The 23,250-nt window shown below is 42.1% G+C and overlaps 1 protein-coding gene across 1 annotated transcript in view; it reads right to left on the reverse strand.

Annotated features, from left to right (window-relative positions):
* Positions 1-12,218, reverse strand: part of UTRN (utrophin) — a 499,864-nt gene extending 487,646 nt beyond the window's left edge. Inside the window, exons 1-3 of the mRNA XM_060168281.1 lie at positions 12,051-12,218; positions 11,767-11,915; positions 6,743-6,907 (exon numbers count right to left, since the gene is read on the reverse strand). Coding sequence (XP_060024264.1) covers positions 6,743-6,821 — 79 coding nt within the window. The 5' untranslated portion in view covers positions 6,822-6,907; positions 11,767-11,915; positions 12,051-12,218. The remainder of the gene's footprint in view (positions 1-6,742; positions 6,908-11,766; positions 11,916-12,050) is intronic.
* Between the last annotated feature and the right edge of the window lie 11,032 nt (positions 12,219-23,250).

Here is a 23,250-nt window from a genome sequence, read left to right on the forward strand (position 1 = left end):
TTTACAACCATCAACGATATTGCATGTTCCCTTGTTCCCAGAAAATCAAAGATCTTGCATGTTCCCTTGTTCCCAGAAAATCATCCTATTGGCATCTAGCTCAAATCTGGACTCAAATAAGGCTCAATAAAACTGAGTTTTCCATTCTGTCTATATAATAAAGTACTTCCACTGTTTAGAACATTCTCCACAATTCATGTTTTTCTCTCAAGAACAGATCACCGACACAGATTTCACAGCCCTAGTAACAGGTCATGAGAATCACATGAATACAGGAATCTTTTCTATGATGGCACTACTTCAGCATAATGAGGTACCAACACAGAGAATATTTTTATGCGCATGACAAGAAGAGCTGCTCTCCTCTGCCGGAGTTGAATTTCCACCAGGGTCACTGTCCCTCAACACAAATCCCCAGGGCTCATGGAAAAAAACCAAATCTGCTCAAAGACTCCCTTCAAAGCACAGGTATTCCAGCCAAGTAACGCTTCAGAAAAAAAAAAAAAGAAGAAGAAGACCAAGAACAAGAACTATTTTTCACAGTCCCTTAAACTCTTTAGGAAAATCCCCTCACAGATATTTCTTTAAATGAAAGAGAAAGAGGTAGACCAATGGGAAATACAACGTAACCACTGTCTTTCCTAAAGAAAGGCCTCTAAAAGATAAACAAATAAGGTAACTTGCCTCATAGTTTCATAAAACCCCACCTTGTTAAGCAAGTTTACTTTATTGCAAACATAGCATCTTTTTAGGCCTGCTATAAACGTAACCTGGTATATATAATATTCCATATTAAATAATTTATTTTATTTTTATTTCACTGGCCTCTCTTTTCTTCTCTCTCCCTCCCCCTACCCCTACCAGCTCTTTCAACGCCAGATACCCATCTGGGCATCAGACCAGGACTTAAAACTGTGCCATATCGCAGTGCATCTGAAATCCACTACCTTTTTTTCACCAGTCAGTTAAAAGCCTTGAGCAGCAGGCAGGGGAAAAGAGAAAAGGGAATTCATGTCAGAAACAGATTATCAATTTTTCTACCTTCCACCCAGAGGACTGCTAACTCTTATTTTCCCCTTTGCTAACTCTTAACAGAGAACGACAGAGACAATCATCAGGGCCGGGAGCAGCACGCTGTCTCCTGCAATCGGCCCTCCTTTAGCAGGGCTGTGATGCCAGCCGGAGGCCTGGAGCGGCTCTGTCTCACAGCCCAGGGTCCCAATCTTGTAACTACGAAGGAAGAGGATATATAAATACAATTGATACTCTGCAAATTTCCTAAGAGATAGATTTAGGTACAAAATAAAAAAGAACATTCCGGCAGCAACAGAATAAACTACCTGGTAAATTAGGAAACTGGGCACTCTACAGAGGTCAAATGAGGGTTTCTAGAGTCGGATCACCTGAGTTCTCACCCCAGCCCTGGTATTTTCTAGTTCTGTAGCCTTTTTCATTGAATAGACACTCACTGCTCACCTACTGTGAGCCAGACACTGGGCTTGGTCCCAGGGATATATGGGTCCCTGCTCTTGTAGAATTAAATTTTAGTAGGAAGGACATTAACAAGCACAAAAAACAAGAAAAGTACCAGATAGTGATAGAGCATATGGGGAACTTAAATATAGTGATACAGTCAAGAATGACTGGGAGAGCTACTTTCTAAAGTCAGCAGGGAAGTTCTCTCAGAGGTGACACTGAAGCCCAGCTCTAAATGACAAGAAAGAGCCCATCAGGCAAAGGCAGGGGAAGAGGGGTGTGCAAAGGCCCTGAGGTAGGCATGACTGGGTCTTTGGAGAAATAGAAAGAAGGCCAGTGTGGCAAATTATTATACTTCTGTGTGGCTCATGTCTGTCATCTGTGAAGCAGTGGTTGTGAGGATTAAACTCTGAGCACCACATCTGCACACTGTATGTGTTCAGTAAATGTAAGTTGCTAGAATTATCATCATTATCATCATCATCATCAGTGAGATCCCATCACTGGAGGTGTGCAAGCAGAGGTTGGGTAACCACCGCACAGGCATGGCCAGGTGTTGGGCCTCTAAGGTTCCCTCGACAATTAGATCCCAGGATTACACAAGAATAGAAAAGGTGAAGAAAGAAATGATAAAACCGTTCCACTCAGGCTTCCTGCCTAAAGGCTTTGAAAGAATGCTTTCAATCATACAACGAAGTGGAGTTTACCGACTAATTCATTGAACAAATGTTCCCATCTGAGCATCTCTGCTTCTAATCCCTAAACAGTCAAAATCCCCACTTGGAGCTAGTTGGCACAGTCTTTGGCCCTGAAGTCTACCCTCTTTAGGGGGCTTTGAGCTAAAACTTACCACACCAGCACTGAGAAGAACAGAAAAGGTTGACTTATTCTATGTTACTGGCATTAGTGTCAGCTAATAAAATAGCAGAGAGGATAGTCTTTGATTTTATACATATCTCAAACCATTTTATTATTTCATGTTTAAAATGTTCCAAGCAGAAGTTTATGCATCACAGACTCCATTGACAACATATTTCACTTAAAAACAATTCTTACTCTTGGTCTACTCTCAAAATACTTAATAAATTGTTAAACTTTCTGAAGCCCACTAATTCAGGCTATCAAAGATGCACTCGACGGATGAATTTGATTTGCGTGTTTTAAGTTAGGGAAAGATCTACTTTTACCCAAGCCCAGGCCCTGAATCATTAAAGGTCATATTCTTTCAAGTTCTTTTCTAAAAGTCACTCAAATCCAAGGCAAATGTATTACAACCATAAAGAAATGTATGACTTTTATATTCATGAAACTATTTCCTCACCTACTCTTGATAGTTCAGATTTCTGCTTAGATGGTGAAAATGACTTTAAAAAAATTATTAAACCTCATACACTGCATAAAGCAAATTAATATTGAATATGGTCAATATAAACAATCCTAATACCTTAACATAAAATGGACCAATATTTTTATGATGCCAGGCTTTTAGACTGTCCAAACTCAAGGATTTGGAGAGGAAGAGGAATCGTCATAAACCAAGAGATAAATTTACCAGTATAATCTCAACATCACTTCTCTTTTCTACCCTAATCTCTATGCCCTCCCCCATAGCTAGTCCCTCAAAAGGAAGAAACATATAGGAACAGATTTGAATCAAAATTCTCCTGTAGGACAACATTCCCTTAAAAAAATGAAAAAGCAAAAATTCAGCATAGAACGCATCCAAGGAGGATCTTTAAAAATATGCATTATAGCTGAGTAATATTCCATTGTATATATGTGCCACATCTTCTTTATCCATTCATCTGTCGATGGACACTTAGGTTGCTTCCATGTCCTGGCTATTGTAAATAGTGCTGCAATGAACATTGTGGTACATGACTCTTTTTGAATTATGGGATGGACCTAGAGTCTGCCATACAGAGTGAAGTAAGTCAGAAAGAGAAAAACAAATACTGTACGCTAACATATATATATGGAATCTAAAAAAATAAAATGATGAACCTAGGCGCAGGACAGGAATAAAGACACAGATGTACAGAATGGACTTGAGGACACAGAGAGGGGGAAGGGTAAGCTGGGACGAAGTGAGAGAGTAGCATTGACACATATACACTACCAAATGTAAAACAGATAGCTAGTGGGAAGCAGCTGCATAGCACTGGGAGGTCAGCTCGGTGCTTTGCGACCACCTAGAGGGGTGGGATAAGGAGGGTGGGAGGGAGACACAAGAGGGAGGGGATATGGGGATATACGTATGCATATAGCTGATTCAATCTGTTGTACAAGAGTAACTAGTACAACACTGTAAAGCAATTATACTCCAATAAAGATGTTAAAAAAATATATGCATCATAGGTAGATGAGTCCTTTGACTTAATCTGAACTAAAGATCCCTGTTCAACATGTAAATTTTAGAGTACCATGAGAACTGACCACTGAGTTAATATTTACCTTAAAAGAATCAAAAAAGTGCCTTCCAGAAAGCAAGGTTGGAACTAATAGGCCTATTCATATCCAAATTTATCTACTGCTTTTTGCAACATAATCCAGCCAAAAGAATGTGATTCAGATCTCAGCTATGCAACTGCTAACTTTTCAATGTTTTTTGAAGTAGGAGCCATCAAGAAAAAAAAAAAAAGTAATAGTCATCACCTTGGCATTAAAGCACTCGAAGCAATTTGAGATTTTTAAGAATACTTTAAAAATACTTTAAAGATATAAGAAGTAATACAGCCTCATTGAAAAGCTTTAGAAAGTACATATGAGCAAAAAGAGAAAAATTATAATCCCCAAACGCCAAGATGACCACTATTAACATTTTAGTATACACTCTGCTAAACTTTTTTGAAAAAAAAATATTTTTCACATAAATGACTTCATATTGCACATATTTTTTATGTAACATCAAGAACATATTTCTATGGTCATATACATACACACACATTTTTATGAATGTATAATCTTCTACTTTATGAATACATGTTAATTTAATTAGCTCCACTGAGTTTCTATACGATTTATTCAAGTGCCCTACACTAAAAGGAACAGAGTAGGTTAACCATTGTTTCCTAAAATTATTTTGCCTATGACATCCTTATTTGAATTACACATTAGAACTTATGCTGCTTTTAAAATACTTTGGGAAATTATGATCTCACCAATCCTCAATATTGGATTCTTATGGTGTTTATCATTTTTTTCTGTGATCAAACTTTTACTTGTATATTTCTGTGTGTTCCCTAGGAACAAAACTCCAAAAATGGAGTTACTGGACCAACTGGTATGCATATGTTAAAAACATGTAATAGGGCTTCCCTGGTGGCGCACTGGTTGGGATTCCGCCTGCCAATGCAGGGGACATGGGTTCGAGCCCTGGTCCGGGAAGATCCCACATGCCGTGGAGCAACAAAGCCTGTGTGCCACAACTACTGAGCCTGCACTCTAGAGCCCACGAGCCACAACTACTGAAGCCCAGGCGCCTAGAGCCCGTGCTCTGCAACAAGAGAAGCCACTGCAATGAGAAGCCCACACGCCACCACAAAGAGTAGCCCCCGCTTGCCACAACTAGAGAAAACCCGTGTGCAGCAGTGAAGACCCAATGCAGCTAAAAAATTAAATAAATGAATAAATAAAATTTTTTTAAAAAAAGTAATAATTTTTGCCCAACTATCTCCCAATAGTGTATGAGAATAGTCAGTCTTTTGAAATAATCATTTTTTTGAAATAATCATTTTTAATTTAAAGAATAGTTTGAAAGTTATGGGTACTCATCATATATACCCAGTATTTTTAAACTTATATAATTACTTTTTTATGAACATGGCTAAAGTACATAGTTATAAATATCAAAGGTCTTACTGTAATGGAGGTCAGGAAACTATTTAAGACCATAACATAACTCCTCACAATTTATAGAACATGACAAGCATGGATATATTAAATTGTCTCACGTTCATTTTCCTCCTTGTTACTTTTATATATTTCTGGATATACATTCTATACTCTTTAAGAAGATATTAGTAATCCCTTATATCAACATAGTACTCTATACTACTAAAGCATTTAAATCAAAAATAATGTGGGGGCAATAAAACATTCTCAGAGCATACTTTAAAATAAGATATTAAGCTGTACCCCCCAAAATATCCTTCAAGCTACACAATAGCACCTACATATTTAGAGCCAAGACTGTAATAACCAAAATCTTTACCAATCAACCAACAATAGTGTCATAGAGGGAAATGTATCTTAAATGTATATCTCTATTAATTTGGAGCTTATTTTCAGTGCATATTTCTCCAGATTCATACAATAAGAAATAACTTCCTAACATAAATAAAGATGGTGCACACAGCAAAAACAGACTTTAGGTTCCTTTTATGGTTTTAAAGTGACACTGGATGTAAGTTTATAGCCCAAAGTAACTCTCAAAGTTACTTAAGTATAGTGTTCACACCCAGGGTGGAGTTCTGTGCAATTTTCAAAACTCAGAAAGGTCCTGCCTGCTCAAAAATATCTCCCCATAGAGTCTAGCTCAGAATTGTAGTTGAAGCTTTTTAAAAATACATAAATTTTTATTCAATAGTTCTGCAGTGGAGACAATGCATCTGCATTTTTTTTAAAAAAAAAACTCCCCAGTTGATTCATTTGTACAGCCAGAGTCAAAAAGCACTCGGTTATATAAAAAAAATTGGGGGAGGGAGTGGTATCCTTAAGTCCCCAATTTAAATGTTCACAGAAAACCATTAATCTGTCTTAGTCTAGTTTATTATATTACCTAAGTGGAAACTGCGCCTCGAGAAGGTTCATAAGAAGTTTCAAAATGGGAAGAACAGGTAGGAAGACACCTGTTGGCCTAGAAATGGTCACCAAATGGGATGGAGGAAAGGCAGTATGGAAGCAAAATTCAAGAGGCTCCGTCCCAGCAGAAACCACAGTACTTCCTACTTTAAGCATCATTTTTTTTAAGCTGCATTTTGTGTTCAAGGGGTTTCTTATAAATGAACAGCAATCAACTAACAGGTGGCAGTTTCACCAAGCAATGTCAAGCAACATACCAGGAGATCAAGTCGGGTTGAGAAATTAAGATAGGATACAGAGATATTATATTACCATTTACAATGTAATAGTCATTTGTCAGAATTATGTTTCTCAAAAGAAGTTTGTCTCACAAGAATAGTACAAAACAAGCCAATAAAAACCTGTGTCTTCTATGTAGTTTATGCATAAAAATCATTCATTTTCTTAAGCTTCCATTACTTACCAGATCTGGACTTAATGATGTCACTGAACTCGTTCTGCCCATCGTCAGCCCTGGCCTCGTGTTCTCCATACTTGGCCATCTTAGCTGAGTTTCAATATAATCCAAAGACTTTACAAGGTCCTCTTTTTAAGACTTTCAGTTTTCTATAATGATCAACATCAATACCTAAAGAGAAGTGGGAAAGTATTGATTTGAAAAATATATATATATGACTATAACATATATGTTGACATATATATTAACATATAGAACACATCACATATATTGCTATAATATACAACTATAATATGTATAATGACTATATAATATATATGACTATAAATATCAAACTATACATATACATTATATATATAGTCATACACAGTTATATATAGTAACCATTCATTCGGCAAATATTCAATCACAGACTATGTGTAAGGCACTGATCTGGGCAATGGAAATATGACAATCAAAAAGAGACACAGCCTGTACTATCTTGAAATTCATAGACACCAAGCAATTAATTATATAATGAATTATTTCATTATAATACTAACATGTTACAAATGTATAAACGAGAAGCATAGAGTAGTATGAGCATACAGAAGAAGAATCTGATTTGCTCTGGGCAATTAAAGAAGGCTTTCTTGAAGACGTGACATTTGAGCCAAGCCTTCAAGGATGAGATGAATTTAATTAGCCAAAAAGAGAGGTGGGAAGAGAATTTCCCATGTTAAGTGGCAGGAAGAATCATGGAGCATTCGTGAATCTGAGCAAAGGCCAGTGCTTTTGGAGAGAACAGCCAAGAGGAGAGAGACCTGTTGAACTAGGTGAGGTAGATAGGACCAGGGACGACAGGGCCTTAGAGACCATGTCAAGGCTTTCCTAAAGAGCAATGGGGGGACTTTCCTGGTGGCACAGTGGTTATGAATCCGCCTGCCATTGCAGGGGAACACAGGTTCGATTCCTGGTCCAGGAAGATCCCACATGCTGTGGAACAACTAAGCCTGTGCACCATAACTACTGAAGCCCACGCGCCCTAAAGCCCATGCTCCGCAACAAGAGAAGCCACTGCAATGAGAAGCCCACGCACCGCAATGAAGAGCAGAAGAGCAGACCCTGCTCTCGGCAACTAGAGAAGGCCTGCGCGCAGCAACGAAGACCCAACGCAGCCAAAAAAAAAAAAGAGCAGTGGGAATCCAGTAGATGGTTTTAAGCTGGGAAGCAACATGATTGTGGCCTAAATAAGGGTAGATGGAAAGAAGTGCGTGGACTTGTGGTATATTAGATATTAAGCAAAGGGCAATAGGATTTGGAAACTGATTGGATATGAGACGCTCAGGATACTGAGGTGCAAAATGACTGCCCAATTTTGGCTTGGGCGATTGAGTCATTCACTGAGCTGGGGAACATTGGAGGATGAGCCTCTAAAGGAAGAAATAATGAGTGTGATTTGGATTTACTGTGTTTGAGATGCCTCTGAGATATACAAGTGGAGATAACAAAAAAGTCTGATCTCAGGAATGGTCTGGATTATATATAAATCTGAACGGTTACACGTTATATCCATTGACACAGATTTTATTCTGGAAAATACATCATGAAAATTCTGCTGAGAATACATATCACTCAAAATAATTTTAATCTTTAGCAATTAATTAGTCAGAGGCACCTTTAAAATTTAAAGAATTGAGGATTCTATCCTTCAGTACCACTTTTCTTTAAGAATGTCAATAATAATAGCCCTAGTACTTTCTGGAACACAATGCCCAAACAATCCAAACAGAATCAGAATTCAAGTTTAAGTTCAGCAACTTGGCTATATCCTAACATCCCCTATGAGCACCCCAAATGCTAGTTAAATAAATTAATCATTTAATTGGGAATATAACACTCAACACATCCAAATATTAATCTACAAGCAACAGACATTAATTCACATATTACAATAGGTATCACAAGCAGAGTTTATGGCTAACTAGGATAGACAACTCAGTTCTTTATTTCAAGGATACACCATGTGGCATTATTATTTTGTAATATATTTCATTTCACATATTTATGAAATAATTAGAAGTTTTACATATTACAATGTTTTATGACATTCAAGGAAACACCATATTATTTTATAATATATAAATATATAAAATATATTATTTTTTTCCTTACCAGTTAGGAAAAAGGTGTGTTCTAATAATAAAGAGATCAAAATTACCTTAGAAAAATGTTTTAAGTGTTAAAGTGTTTGACGCACATGAAAACTGTGGTGGATTGCTAAAGCTTTAGGAACAATTTCCTCTCTAGTAGGGAGGAATACATGGATTGGATCATCAGCCTGCCAGATTCTGTGAGGGTATAAAAAACATTTTTCATTTTTTATATCGTCCACTACTGTTATACTTTATGGATTATTATGTAATTAAGTTCTTTTTGGGAGGTACATAACTGCAAAAGATTTGCTGAATTCTTAAGTGTATTTTATTATATTCAAGAACCAAAAACTTTGTTCAGAAGAATGCACATAAAATTTCATTATGGAAAATCAGTTTTGCCCCCCAAAAATTCTCTTTACTAGAAATGAACTAATTATTCCCTTTGAAAGATATTTCTAATGCTCTCCTTCATAAGTGATCTTAGCCAAGGGTCTTCTTCAACACTTTCCAAAGACTTTTCCCAGTCCCTAAAAGATAAGTAAACTGTTCACACAGAACTTTATTTCATTGGCACATTAATATTCCTTCATCATAATATTTTATTTTGCCACTACTTAAGATAAACTCTCAAATTTTCTCTTCTTTATATGCTACAAAGATACAGCAGTAAGGGGGATCAGAGGACAAGAATGGGAAGGTGGGAGAAGCACATAAGACCATTTTAACAGTAACAGATACCCACTGACTGACACTTGGTGCCACTAATGGGCAGGGGTCTCCAAGCTGAGTAACACATGGCAGCAATTCATTATTGGTTGTCAGAAGACAGATCAAACTTTCATCACCAACAATGTGCCTCCCTGTGAGCCTCCACTTCTACATCAATAGTATGGAAGCAAGGCCATTTTCCACACCAAGCTAGGCGAGAAACAGAATAAATGAATGGGATATCGCTTTACAAGCTTTAAGCCCTCTGCAGTTGTAATTTATTGTTACCTCTGCTCTAAGTTCTGTTGCCTCGTAATGATGTTCTGCACAGTTTAGCCAGCTCTTTCTCACTGAAACCAGTACACTCTGTACTCACCAGCTTTCTTCAGAACGTCTCTGGCTGTCATATGGACCAGAAGCCGTGAGTATGTGGCAATAAACCCGGGTTGAAAGTATGGGGGTTGGCCTTATGGGCAAATCTAATGTTTTAATTTTTTTTTAATTTGGAAATTACAAAATGTAAGAATACAAACATGTTTAACAATGTGCAGTTACGATGGAAATATGGTGTGGGTCCTTAGGCAAAAACTATTCATTCATTTCCACCGGGAACCAAAACCTAAGAATGCTAGAGAGAGTGGAAAAGGAAGCCCAGAGGGCCAGAGTTTGTGGCTCCGCTTGAAACTTGGTAAAAGACACCGCCCAGTGCCAAGAACTGCCATTCATTCTCGGAAGCGCTCCAAGGGAAGGTTCATACTGTTGTGGTTAATGCTGTTTACACGGGCAATCAATTTTAGGTAAACACCTTAAGGAGAGTTAAAGAGCTGTCTCCTCGGTCCCATAAATGCGGGTCCAGGGGGCGGGAATGACTCCGCGTAAACCTTGGCCCTCGCCGCCTGGCCCTCTGGAAGCCAATGCACCCAGGAGCTTCGCATTCCAGCAGCTCTCGCCTGACTCGCGGCGCAATCGGCAGGCTGCGTGCCCCGGGCCCACCAGCAACCAGCCCGGAGGGGCCCACCCGACTTCCTGAGGCCCATGCAAGTTACAAAGGAATGGATGAGGCTACTGCCGGTGGTCCCTGAGGCCGCGAGCTCCCGCCCGAACCCCGGGAATCGAGGTTTCCCCGAACTCGGTTCACGCCCGCTACGGCAACTGACCGTCCCAAGGGGAGTTCCATGAAGAACCGACCCGCGAGGCCCTGGTGACCCAGGTGATCTGGAGGTTGGTAAAGAGGAGGCTCTCCCCGGGGCATCCCTGTGAGAGAGGCTGTTAAACCCAGGTTAGACCCGGGCTCCCCAGTTAAGCGTAAAACAAAGTGAGAGCTCCCTGGCTCTTGGAAGTCGGACACGTTTTCTCCTCCCCTTGAAACAACCCTGGCACGAGCCCCTTTGGTAATCTGGGGCTTGGCGAAAAAATTCTCTTTTAACAGCGTGCCTTCTAAAAGTTGCACAGCCTAAAATTAGTGCTGTCTTGGTTTTTAAAGGGGCCTTGGGCAACCAGAGCCTCGGACCCGGAGCCACAAAGGGACATGAATTACCTTACCACTTGCAGCAAGAGATGCCAAGGGTCCGGGAAACCAGAAGAGGCGACCGCGCTGGACTACGCACCGACCGAGCGCCCCTCGTCACCTCTCCAAAGCCCCACCCTCGGGAGCAGCAACGGCCCGGAGGTCGAGCACGTTTCCTGCCAGGCGGATAGCTGGGAACCTCTCCCCTCCCTGTCCTTGCGGACACCTCTGGGGCCCCGCCTTCCCGGGGCTGGGGTATGTGTGACAGGCCCTCTAGGAAGCCACGTCCCCTCTTGGAGATCACTGGCCCGGCGCGCACGGAGGCGCGACCCTCTCACCCTAGCCGGGAGGAAGACTGGGGGAGTCAAGACGGAGTCCGGAACCAGTCGGAGGAGTTTGGGTCGTCGCTACTACACGGATTCCGAGGACCTTCTCGCCCGAACTCTCTCCACGTTTCTGGCATTCTCTGTCCCGCCGCGGGGAGCTGAACTGGGGTTCCAAGGAAAGTGCAAGCAAAAGTTGGTTACGTCTTAGGCTCAGCCTTGAGAAGGAGCTCGGAACGCTGATCCTGGGCGCGTGAGCCGCAGTAAAGTCCATCCTTCCCGCAGCCTACGCCCCGTTTCCCCGGGGCTGTGGTCACATTACCCGGCCCGAGGCTCAATAATGCATGGGCTTACCTGCTCCCGTGACCCGCGGGCCCGCCTCGCCTGCCCGCCGCCGCCGCGTCCCGAGCGGGCCGAGGGCTCCTCTGCTGTGTCTGAGGCGTAGTAATCGCGGGGGTGTGTGCGAACGTGAGCTCTGTGATGCGGTGTTTTTTCAAAAGGAACTATGGAAAACCAGACAAGATCCGAAAGAAAAAAAAATTTTTTTTTGACACCCGACTGAAAACGCCCCTAACTTGTGCAATCTTCCTGCCTCGTAGTTCCGCCAAAAACAAAAACAAAACAGTCGAAGTGCAAACCTGGAACGGGCGCGCAGGCACCAAGTTTGCCAAACACTAGAGAGTTTTCCGTCTGCTGAAATGACCCGCAAGGAGGGAGGCACCGCTCCCCGAGATTCCCCAATCGGCTTCGGGAGCCGGAGGCTCCTCCTCGCCCCTCGGCGGGAGAAAGCCCGCTGCAGGCTCCGGCTGCCCGCTCCCCTCCTCTGAGGAAAGGCGACTCCACAACTTTGTGCGCGAGCGGCTCGCTCCTCCGGCTCCGCCTCCTCCCTCCCCCCCCCACCCCCGCGGGCCTGCCCCTTTGTTGGCGAAGGGAGAGGAGCGCCGGAGGCCCAGGAGGCAGGGGAGGGCACAGGACCGCCGGGGTGCGCGTGGCCGCCCTCCTGGGAACTGGCTCTTGTCCGGTCACTCGGGGTTCGCTCTCCCGAGGAGGAGGGGGCCGAGCAGGTCCGGCCAGCCGCTCTCCTCCCCCTCGGCTCTCCAGCCCCACTGCCGCAGGGCCGGCAACTTTGTTCCGGGAGATCAGCTCCTCTCGGCTCCGGGTTCGGCCCCGGCCCGGCGCAGGCGGCCACCGCAGGCTGGGCTCCGGGAACGTGGCGCCCGGGGTCACCTGACCGCGCGCCCCGTCAATCAGCGCCCGCCGCGCGCGCCCTCCCGGGCTGCAGCAGCCGGGCTGGCGCTCGGCTGGCCTGGGGCGGCGCACCCGGAGTGGACTGTGAGTGCCGAGAGCCCAGAGCTAGCATGGATGCCTCGTGCTGACACGATCCCCTTTATTCAGATTATCCGAAAATGTGAGTCACACCCACCCCACGCAAACCTGGTCTTTGGTCAGGGTGGTTTTCTTTCTCCCATCTCAGTGTGCTGATGTTGCTGAATTTGGGGTCCTAGTTCCAAGGGTATATTTATTTTATATAGTTTTCTTGGTGTCATTTTTAATGTTAAGAAAAACTTGAAATTTTGTTTTACATTCGTTCATACGTACAAATACTGTTTGCGCTGACCTTGTTTTTCTATTTTTCCAATATACATACGCACAAACATCTATTACAGAGCCTGTTGCAAGGCTGAGGTGACGGCATAATATGAGTTTGTGCTGTGTGTGAATTTTTCTTACTTACATATGTCATTCCCAATGTGTTCCTCTGATTCTTTTACATGATCATCACACTTGGGAGGGGGAAAAAAAAAACAGCAACCTAAATTCCTAGTTGGTATAAACAATGAGGAAAGGATGATTGATAAGGGAGCTCTGGTTTATTGCTGGTTTAATATTTGAGAGTTAACAATTTACGAGGTAGTAAAGATAAACCACTAGGGGCCTTAAACAAATTTTTCAGAAAGAACTCACTAGTCTTTTATTAGTTATAAAGTACAAGTTTCCTCAGTCCATTGGGGGGTGGGGGGAGGTTCTGAAAGATAGTATTCCTTATAAAGTCTCTAGCTTAGCCTCCTTCCTTTGGGGGGATTTTCTTCACATAAGCCAAATAAAATCCAGAAGATTAATAGGAAGTGGGTATAATTTATTCATCCACTTTCATTCATTCATTCATTTTACAAACACCAGTTTGTGGCCTTCCAGTTCCACTGGCACTGTGAATAATGCAAAGATAAATCTGAGATGTTGCCTTAAAGAACTTCAAATCTAGTAAGTGCGATAAGGCAAGTAAGTAAGTAAGGAAATGCAAGATCGGCGATAAGTGCTGTAAGAAAAGGACAGATCAAGTGCTTTTTGAGTCTGGCCGTATCAAGGGAGACTGAGGTTTCTTTTAACTGATAATTCTACAGACCCTTAAAGCTGCTCATCATGCTCTGTATCCCGGTGGAGTTAATGGAAACTCAGATTGCTTCCTTTAAAATAAAACCACATTGGAGCGTCTGAGGATTTCATTACTGAAAATTATGTAAGTGAAGAGCACTTTGTAAATTGCAAAGTGGTACACAAATATTTATTTAACCCAAAATTTTGGAAAAACACAGTCGTTTGGGGACATAGAATTTCTGAGAATTTCTGAGTTTTCAAGCTCTGAGGGGATGTTTAGCTAAGCTTCCTGGAAAACCCTAAGGAAAGGGACACGTGGGACAACAGCCTCCGTCTCTATGATACTGAGTCCAGCCACGCCCAGCTTCAGGGGCTTATGGGTGCCTTACCTGGGAACCTGTGCCTTACCTGTTTCTAGCCCTTCTCCGCTCACTCAGAGACTGATATACCCTGTAGACCATGAGCAAAAGGAGCCAAAGAACTTCCTACTGGTGGGACAACCAAGCGTCCCACTCGTCCTGCTCCCTGTTTGCTTTGTAAGTAAGGAAACAACACTTAATGGGAGATTTTGACTTCAGAGGACAACGTTTCCATAGAACAGACAGTGCGACCTTCCTTCACAGCCTGAGAATGGAGCTCAGGGGAAAGTGGAGACAGGCCATGAGGATGTGGGTAGCAGTTACTGCCCCTGCGACCAACATTCCAGCTGCAGTCCATGTGCCTGTGATGAGGTTTTGTCTGCCCACCCCGAAGATGGATGTAGAACATTCAGAGAAAGTGATAGGAATGTGGCCTGGATCTGCCATTAATCCAAACTCTGAATTGCCTCACAGTCACCAGAGAACAGTGAAAATTCAAGAAAACTGAACTGATAATTTCTGGGATAAAGCCCTTGACATAGGAGAAAATATGATGATGTGAGTATAGATTTCTATATAAAGGTATAGCCATGTGTAGGTATATATAATATATAGAGACGTGATTCCACATAGATATGGTTCGTATACAGGAAACTGCATCCTAACATAAGAGCCAAAAAGAAAACTTTGCGACTAAACTTTTATGCAAAATTATAAAAACCGTTTCTCTCTAAACGATAGAAAAATGGGGAAATGCACAATGTATAAAAAGCAAGGCGCTCCTTCAGCTTTACCATTGGTGTTGACTGTGAATAAATACCCCACATGGAAGCATTTAAAAGAGGGACATAACCTGGAGAATTTACCTCATCTTTTTCAGGTCAAGAAAGTATAGCTCTGTGGCTTATATATAATAAAACTATAATATTTGCTGAATATTGTTGCTAAATTCTTCAGTCAAATGTCTAATACTTGTGCAAGTTGAAGAAACCTATAAATAAAATTCATTGATATAATTAAAGAAGCAAAGAGATAATAATATATGAAATTATTAGCACAAAGGCAGAGTTTCTTACAATTTAGTGAACTTAAGAATCACCAAGGAGCATATTTTAAATTCAGATTGCCTGCCAGCTCCAAGAAATTCTGATTTACTGGGTCTGGTGAGGCCCAGGAAGCTGCAGTTTTAACAAGCAACCCATGAGGTTAGATCAGGATGGTTGGGGAATTGCACTTTGAGCCACTGTTCCCTAAGGGGCTGGCCTCAAATAGGCCACTTTGGTTGATTGGATGGGTCTAGAAATTGCCCTAGGAGAAAAAAAAAATCTATACTGGATCCATCATACTTTCAAAATACCCATGATTAGCCTTAGCTCTTTGCATTCAAGTGTTTCATTCAGTTGTGGATCGCCCTTGAGATTACCAGAGGTCATTCACATCTCAGGAGCCTTCTGGGCAATTCAGCCTGCTAAGCTCGCCCGGATGCTCTGCAGGGAAGGTCTGATGGCAGGAGGCCAAGGAGGAGAGGACTGTGGAGGGTATGGGAGCTGAAATGCAGGGTCCAGAGAAGCTAAGGACAAAGTACAAGGACTAAGCTGTTGGGGAGAAAAGAGCAACTGATACAAAAGGATACAATAAAGGAGGCTCTGAAACAGAAGAACGAGGAGCAGAGAGTAGAGGGTGTAAACACAGAACAACTCCTTCAGGTGTGCCTGCCCACTGGCAACCAGAAAACTGGCGTTAGCGTCCGTGTTACTTTTACTTGGTTTCATTTACTTTGCATAATTTTATCATGTTGGCACTCGCAGGGATTTTACAGAGTCTCTCCTTCAACCCTCTAATTTTGTGGGTAAAGAAACAAAGTTGCAAAACTGACTAAGGAGTGCATTTAGGTAAAAAACAACCTATTGGCAGAAAATGTCCAAATTACTAAGAAGGGAAAAGAGCATCGCTGTGCTATGTAAGTTCATTCTTAACCTGAAGAAGGAGGAGGGCAGAAGATAATGTAGCTGAAAGATAACAGGCTGGATTTAAGTTACTTAAGTGCTAATTATTATATTGATGGTTCTCAGCTATATGACCTTGTGGACCTTAACCTTTAACTTCCTGTCTGTGAAACAGAAAGAATATCTCCCTCGAATGCTGTTGTGAAAATCAAATGAATTACTTAATAAAAACTATTTATCACAGAGTTTCGTACTTTTAAACTTTTATTTTGTTCCTATCTCTTTCTCTTAATTTAAGAGGATTTGGTGCCATTTGTAATCATCTTCATTTCTTATTTTTTTTGAAAACATTCCTGGAGCTCCCATTATCTGCTGAGGGGCTGGGTGTACCAATGGGAATAAGCCACAGTAGCTCTCTTCAGAAAGCTCCTGTCTAGTGAGAGAGACCAACACTTAGATGGACAACTATAAATTAATATGGGTGCACCAGTACAGCCAAGATGTAACATGAGCCTGGAGAGGAACATGTAACCCAATAGGAGGAGACAGGGACAGAGGGGTATCAAGAAGTGACACCTGAGCTGAGCCTTAAGAGATCACAGGGATCATAAAGGACATCTATTGTCTTGCCTCTGCCCAGCATCTTTTCTATTCTTTTGGAAGGAATGTTACCTCTTCCTTTAGCTAATTGCTCTTCTCCTGTGCCAATCCAATTTTGTGGGGCTGTCAATCACTTCTCCATCTGGCCTTGGGGTGGGCTTATGACTTGGAAACAGCCAATCATAGGCCTCAACCCCAGTGATAGTGATAAACCGGAAGAGAGGATGGGAGATCCAGGCTAGGCCCATCTGAGTCCTTCCAGAGGAGTTTTCACAGTGACACAGAAAGGGAAACTTCTCTTTTTTGTCTTTGGATTAGTGAACTGGAGTAGCATAAGATGGAATCCCTCCACACCCATCTCCTGCTCCTACGGCTAGCTAGAGTTCTGTACCTACAGAGGAGAAAATGAAAGCATCACACCAGGAGCTGAATAAATACGGAAAAAGAGACTTGAGGATGTAAGAGTCCCTGGAAGGCAGTGCCCTTTTTAGCTCCCTTTTTTCTGAATGTTAACCTATGTTGGAATTCTATCACTTATGACTGAACGAGCCCAGTGTAATATAAAAATTAACCAGGTAAGGCTTCCCTGGTGGCGCAGTGGTTGAGAATCTGCCTGCCAATGCAGGGGACACGGGTTCAAGCCCTGGTCTGGGAAGATCCCACATGCCGCGGAGCAACTAGGCCCGTGAGCCACAACTACTGAGCCTGCGCGTCTGGAGCCTGTGCTCCGCAACAAGAGAGGCCGCGATAGTGAGAGGCCCGCATACCGCGATGAAGAGTGGGCCCCGCTTGCCACAACTAGAGAAAGCCCTCGCACAGAAACGAAGACGCAACACAGCAAAAATTAATTAATTAATTAATAAACTCCTACCCCCAACATCTTCTTTAAAAAAAAAAAAAGGGGGCTTCCCTGGTGGCGCAGTGGTTGAGAGTCCGCCTGCTGGTTCAGGGAACACAGGTTTGTGCCCCCGTCCGGGAGGATCCCCCATGCCGCGGAACGGCTAGGCCCATGAGCCATGGCCTCTGAGCCTGCGCGTCCGGAGCCTGTGCTCCGCAACGGGAGAAGCCACAAGAGTGAGAGACCCGCGTACCACAAAAAAAAAAAAAAAAAAAAAATTTAACCAGGTAAAGAGGAGACCTAAGTGAAGGCCTGAGGGTAAGAAAGCGTAGGATGTGTGTGTGTGGTGGTAGGTTGCAGGAGGAACGCTTCCTTTTGTTGAAGTCCTGCTTAACCCCCTCAGTTGTCTGTGGACAACGCTAGACATGCCAAACCAGATACATCCACTGCCTTAGCCTGGTAAGGATGGGGATCACCATCTAGATTTCCAGACCGTGGTCATACATTTTATATGCCTACGTTGTGCATTTGTTCCCCCACCTTAAACTCCAGTTGGATATTGCAGCTGGAACGTGTCCTAAATCAGCCTGTCTGGCAAGAGCCGTAACCCTCAGCCTAGCTCTGCCTGCTTCCTTGCCCAGGGCCAGAGTTCAGGTTCCTGGATGTACCCTTGGGTCCACTTACAAATAGATACACCCCTCTGGCATTGAGAATCCAGCCTGGGCTGTGCTCCTCCGGTTCCAACGCAACAGGAAGGCTTGATGAGGTGAGGTCCGTGTTCCTGATGCCCCTCTCGGGGGCAAACGTTAAAGTGCACAGCTGACTGATTCAAAAGGGACCTGCTTTACAGCCCAAGCTGTCTCCACGGCCCTTCTTTCCAAGACTCCTCCCTCTGGCCAACGGCCTCTCTGTATTGTGGGAAGACTTAAACCCGAGCCTGACCAAGTTATGATGTTAACCAACTGGCCCTCCTTTAGTAACCATTTTTTTGCATCTTGAAAACTCTCTTAAAGTTTTCAAGCGGTTACCAAATTCTTCCGTGTTCTCACCCTGCTTTTAAAAGACATATTACTGCATCAGTTTCCCCATCCTGTGTTGTGTGTGCCCGGAAGTCAGCGGACTTCTCCCTCTGGAGAACTAGCAGGGGCCGCAGATGCACAGGTCAGTGCCTCCTTGGTGATTGTTGCGCATTTCCGGCCATGTGGACCTGAAAAAGGACTCAAAGATCCAATCACTGTAACAGGGTAAAATATTTGGGCAGTTTATTGGTAATGTGCAGACAATTTTAACTATTGATTATTTTAATAAACTATTTTACAAAATTAGGACAAACTGGTTTTTAGTGTAGTTACAGTCACCACAGATCTCAAACTAGTGGCTGCCTGCACTAGAATGAAATTATGTCACCGCATCAACTGTATCTGTCCTCCAATAAGCATCTTTATTCATGTGTCTGTTCTTTGCAAAGAAAAGCAATTCTACTCAGGTACGCGCTGTGCCCCTGCTTTGACACAGTAGTCACCTCCACCAAGGAGGCATCCCAGAGATCTAAGGACCTCAAGGGGTCATTGGTCAACTCACATGTGCAGGCAGAGCCTTCTTTAGAGAATGCTTCTAAATTAAAATAAGGGCCAAGTTTTTGTTCACATTTATGATCCACTTGGCATCATGAAGTACTATTTTATTTGTTAGAGACTAATATAAAAAGAACAGATGCAGGCTCAATAGGTCAAGGTTACATTCTTGCTAAATGATGCCTATATGATAACGAATCTTGCTATCTGAAAAAAAGGTTTCCCTGTATTTCAAATTAAGAGAAATGGGCAAATTTGTTTCTCACACAATACATGGTAGTATGTGGATGGTGGACATAGAGATAAGTACCGTATTTATATTTAGAGTTGCAATTTATTTCCACTAAAATGACCTTACATTACATTTATGTCGTTAATTTGAATTAAATATGTGACTTTCTTGTATTAAGTTAGGGGTGGTGTTTTTTGTTTGTTTGTTTTTGCTTAAATAAATGCACAAGAGCTGTAAGCATAAATTGTCTATATTTACATTTAAATACACATTTAAGTAATATTATAATTAAAATAATGTAACTCAGTGAGAGTCTATAGATTGTATTTTTCCTTAAATAGGGTTAGAACATTACTCAAGTTTGAAAAACATTGGGCTAACACATAATTGTGTTGACTGCTAAGTACAATTGTAGATTTTTTTTTTTTTTCTTTTTTTTTCTGCGGTACGCAGACCTCTCACTGTTGTGGCCTCTCCCATTGCGGAGCACAGGCTCCGGACGCGCAGGCTCAGCAGTCATGGCTCACGGGCCCAGCCGCTCCGCAGTGGCCACGAACCCACGTCCCCTCCATCAGCAGGCGGACTCTCAACCACTGCGCCACCAGGGAAGCCCTAATCATAGATCTTTATAAAGTATTATCAGAAACATCATATGTCACTGTGTTTGTATAATGCTGAATACTTCAATCTCTATATAGTCAAAAACTCAGTTTCAGTGGCTTCCAGATAAAGATGGAGATTAAAAACATCATCTAATCTTGCTTCTTCCAAAACTCCACTGAAACTAAACCTAAGAGACATATTTTAAGGCATAAGACTACAAGATAGGGCTTCGCTGGTGGCGCAGTGGTTGAAAGTCCGCCTGCCGATGCAGGGGACATGGGTTCGTGCCCCGGTCTGGGAAGATCCCACAAGCCGCGGAGCAGCTGAGCCCGTGAGCCATGGCCGCTAAGCCTGCGCGTCCGGAGCCTGTGTTCCGCAACGGGAGAGGCCACAACAGTGAGAGGCCATTGTACCACAAAAAAAAAAAAAAGACTACAAGATAAAGATGACTATGACGACAACAATTTTGAAGCAAGAAAGTAGATGGTCAAGTGGAAACTGACTTTGCAGGCCTGAAAAAGACTAATTAAGTCAGCAGTGGAGGGAGGCTGAGAATAAATCTAATTTCCACTGAAATGTCAGCCCCACACCCAGGAAGTGATGGCACCAGGAACCCTAAAAGAGGAGAGTGATGGGGGAGAAAATAAAAAGGATTGGTTGTAGGAAAAAGTTAGATCCCTCAGTTCCTCAGCCCTCCCTAAACAGCTGGGCAACTGCCTCTCCCCAACCCCAGCAGAAGATCAGAATGTAGTCTCTGGATCAGGGAAACCAAGCCAAAGGTAAGGGAACTATACTCAACGAAGGGAGGATTGAGTATGCATATTCGAAGCTTATATTTCCAGCCTCTGCTCCCAGTGCAGCTCTCAGAATACAGGCAGTGGGTCTATATTCTCCACATGGGGATATAGATAATGTAAGTACATTCAATGGGGAATCAGAACACCCAAGAAGAATCACTTAAAAGCAGACAATAGAAGTTCCAAAACAAACAGATGACCCACATCACCTACCTACAGAAAAAAATGAAAGTCATCCATGAACTGGGAGTTTCACTCAGCTTTTTTTATTAGAACACCCTTAATCATGCACTAACAAACAATTTAGAATTATCAGACATCTGAGGATAACCTCTCACATAAATATCAGAATAAAATATATAAATAGATAAAGGCAACTTGAAGTAAACAATGATTAGGCTGGCAAGGAAAAAAATTTTTTTTATTACTATTAATAGCTACAGAAGAGAGTACAAGCTTCTGAATTAACGAAACAAGAATAGGAAGCTCCAAAAAAACAGAGTTACAGGGCTTCCCTGGTGGCGCAGTGGTTGAGAGTCCGCCTGCCAATGCAGGGGACACGGGTTCGTGCCCCGGTCTGGGAGGATCCCACATGCCGCGGAGCGGCTGGGCCCGTGAGCCACGGCTGCTGAGCCTGCGCGTCCAGAGCCTGTGCTCCGCAATGGGAGAGACCAAAACAGTGAGAGGCCCGCGTACCGCAAAAAAAAAAAAAAAAAAAAACAGAGTTACAGAGAACAACAACAAAAAAATTTAAACATTGTTCTAAAAATGAAAACTCAATAGGTATATTGGAATAGAACATAGAAGAAATCTTGCAATAAGAAAACAAAAATTAAAAAAACTTGAAAAATAGGAGGGAAAACATAAGCAAATGAAAGGACAAGTCCAGAAGTTCCTCGAAGAGAGACTAGAGAAAACAATTATTTCATCAATGAAATAATTTAAGGTTTCTGAAAATTGCTGGATATATATTTCTAGTGTGAAAGGGCTTACTGAGTGTCCAGCAATGAAAATAGGCCCCCACCAAGATACATCATAGAGATATTTCAGAGCACAGAAGACAGAGAGAAGATCCTACAAGTTTCCAGAGAGAAGGGATGGGGGCAAGGTCACATACAAAGTAACAGGAACCAAAATGACTCTGAACTTCTCAACAGCAACACAGGAAGTTAGAAGAAAATGGAGCAATGCATTCCAAATTCCGAAGGGAAATGATTTTTAGCTAATATTAAATGTCTGGCCAGCTTTACAACTAAGTTGTGAGGAGAAAAATCTTTCACTGAAAAACTTTACCTTCATTCCACACACACATACTTTTTCTCAGAGAGTTACTGAAGGATATGTACAACCCAAACAATGGAGTAGATCAAGAAAAAAGAAGACATGCTTTTCAGAATAGATGAGATCCAACACAGGATGAATGCAAAGGAATTCTCATATTTACCCAGAATCATGTACCAAGCATGGGGGCAACCCATCTAGACTCATACAAGCCCAAATGCTCCAGAAGAAGCTTAAGAAAATAAAATTGATATAATACTCAACCCAAAGATATGTACTGAGAAGATATTTAAACATCTGGTAGACAAGTATACCAAGAAATGGTAAGCATGTACCTAGAAAACTAGGTAAATGAGAAAACAACAATTCTTAACTGAGGGAAAACTACAAGTTGTGCAGTAAAGGAAAAGTAATCATAGATGTTTACTAGATGACTCAATACCGAATAGCCTCCAGAGTCATAATAAGGTTAACCCTGAACATTGAGTGAATTAAAATTACAGTAAATCTCAATCAGGAAGATGAACAGCAGAGAAGTGTTTATGACTGGGTTCGGGAAGAGGGGAGGAGACAAGATATTTAAGTCTTCATCTTCATGACAGGAAGTCCATAGATAATATCTAAACCTGAAAAAAAACAAGAAGGAATATTACAAGTGTGTGACAGAGATTTGGAGGTAATATCAGAAGAGTAGCTTTAAAAGTTCAAAGTAGATGCTTCTGAGAAAGGGGATATGGAGAAAAGCAGTTGGAGACTGACATCTGTCTTTGCAAACTTTGTAGAACAAACTGATTCTTTAAATTATGGACATATTTAACTTTAATAAAAAGAAAATAACAGGCTGACAGAATTCATAAGTACGTGCAGAATAGTATGAAAAGCAATGGTTTATGGTTAGACCAGAGACCCAGATCTAAGTACGGCAGGCAGGCCACAGTATGATTTTTGTGGGCCCTAGGCACTTTTGACTTCGTGGGCCCCTTCCACTATAATATCAATATTTTAAATTATTTTCGATGTAATTTATATACTTTGACTTTTTTCTTTCTTAGACAAAATAAAATTTCATGAGCTTTTTACAAATATCATGGGCCCTAAGCACTGTGCCTACTGGTTAAGTCCACCCTGCAGAAGAAAGAAAGGAGAAAAATACAGCTTTCTGTTTACTCTGTAGTTAGCAGTGCTCTCTGTGCTAGGGATCAAAATTTCTAGGTCAGAATGATGGCAAATTA

This window comes from Lagenorhynchus albirostris, chromosome 12 (assembly GCF_949774975.1).
Source record: "Lagenorhynchus albirostris chromosome 12, mLagAlb1.1, whole genome shotgun sequence".
In the NCBI taxonomy this organism is placed as follows: domain Eukaryota; kingdom Metazoa; phylum Chordata; class Mammalia; order Artiodactyla; family Delphinidae; genus Lagenorhynchus; species Lagenorhynchus albirostris.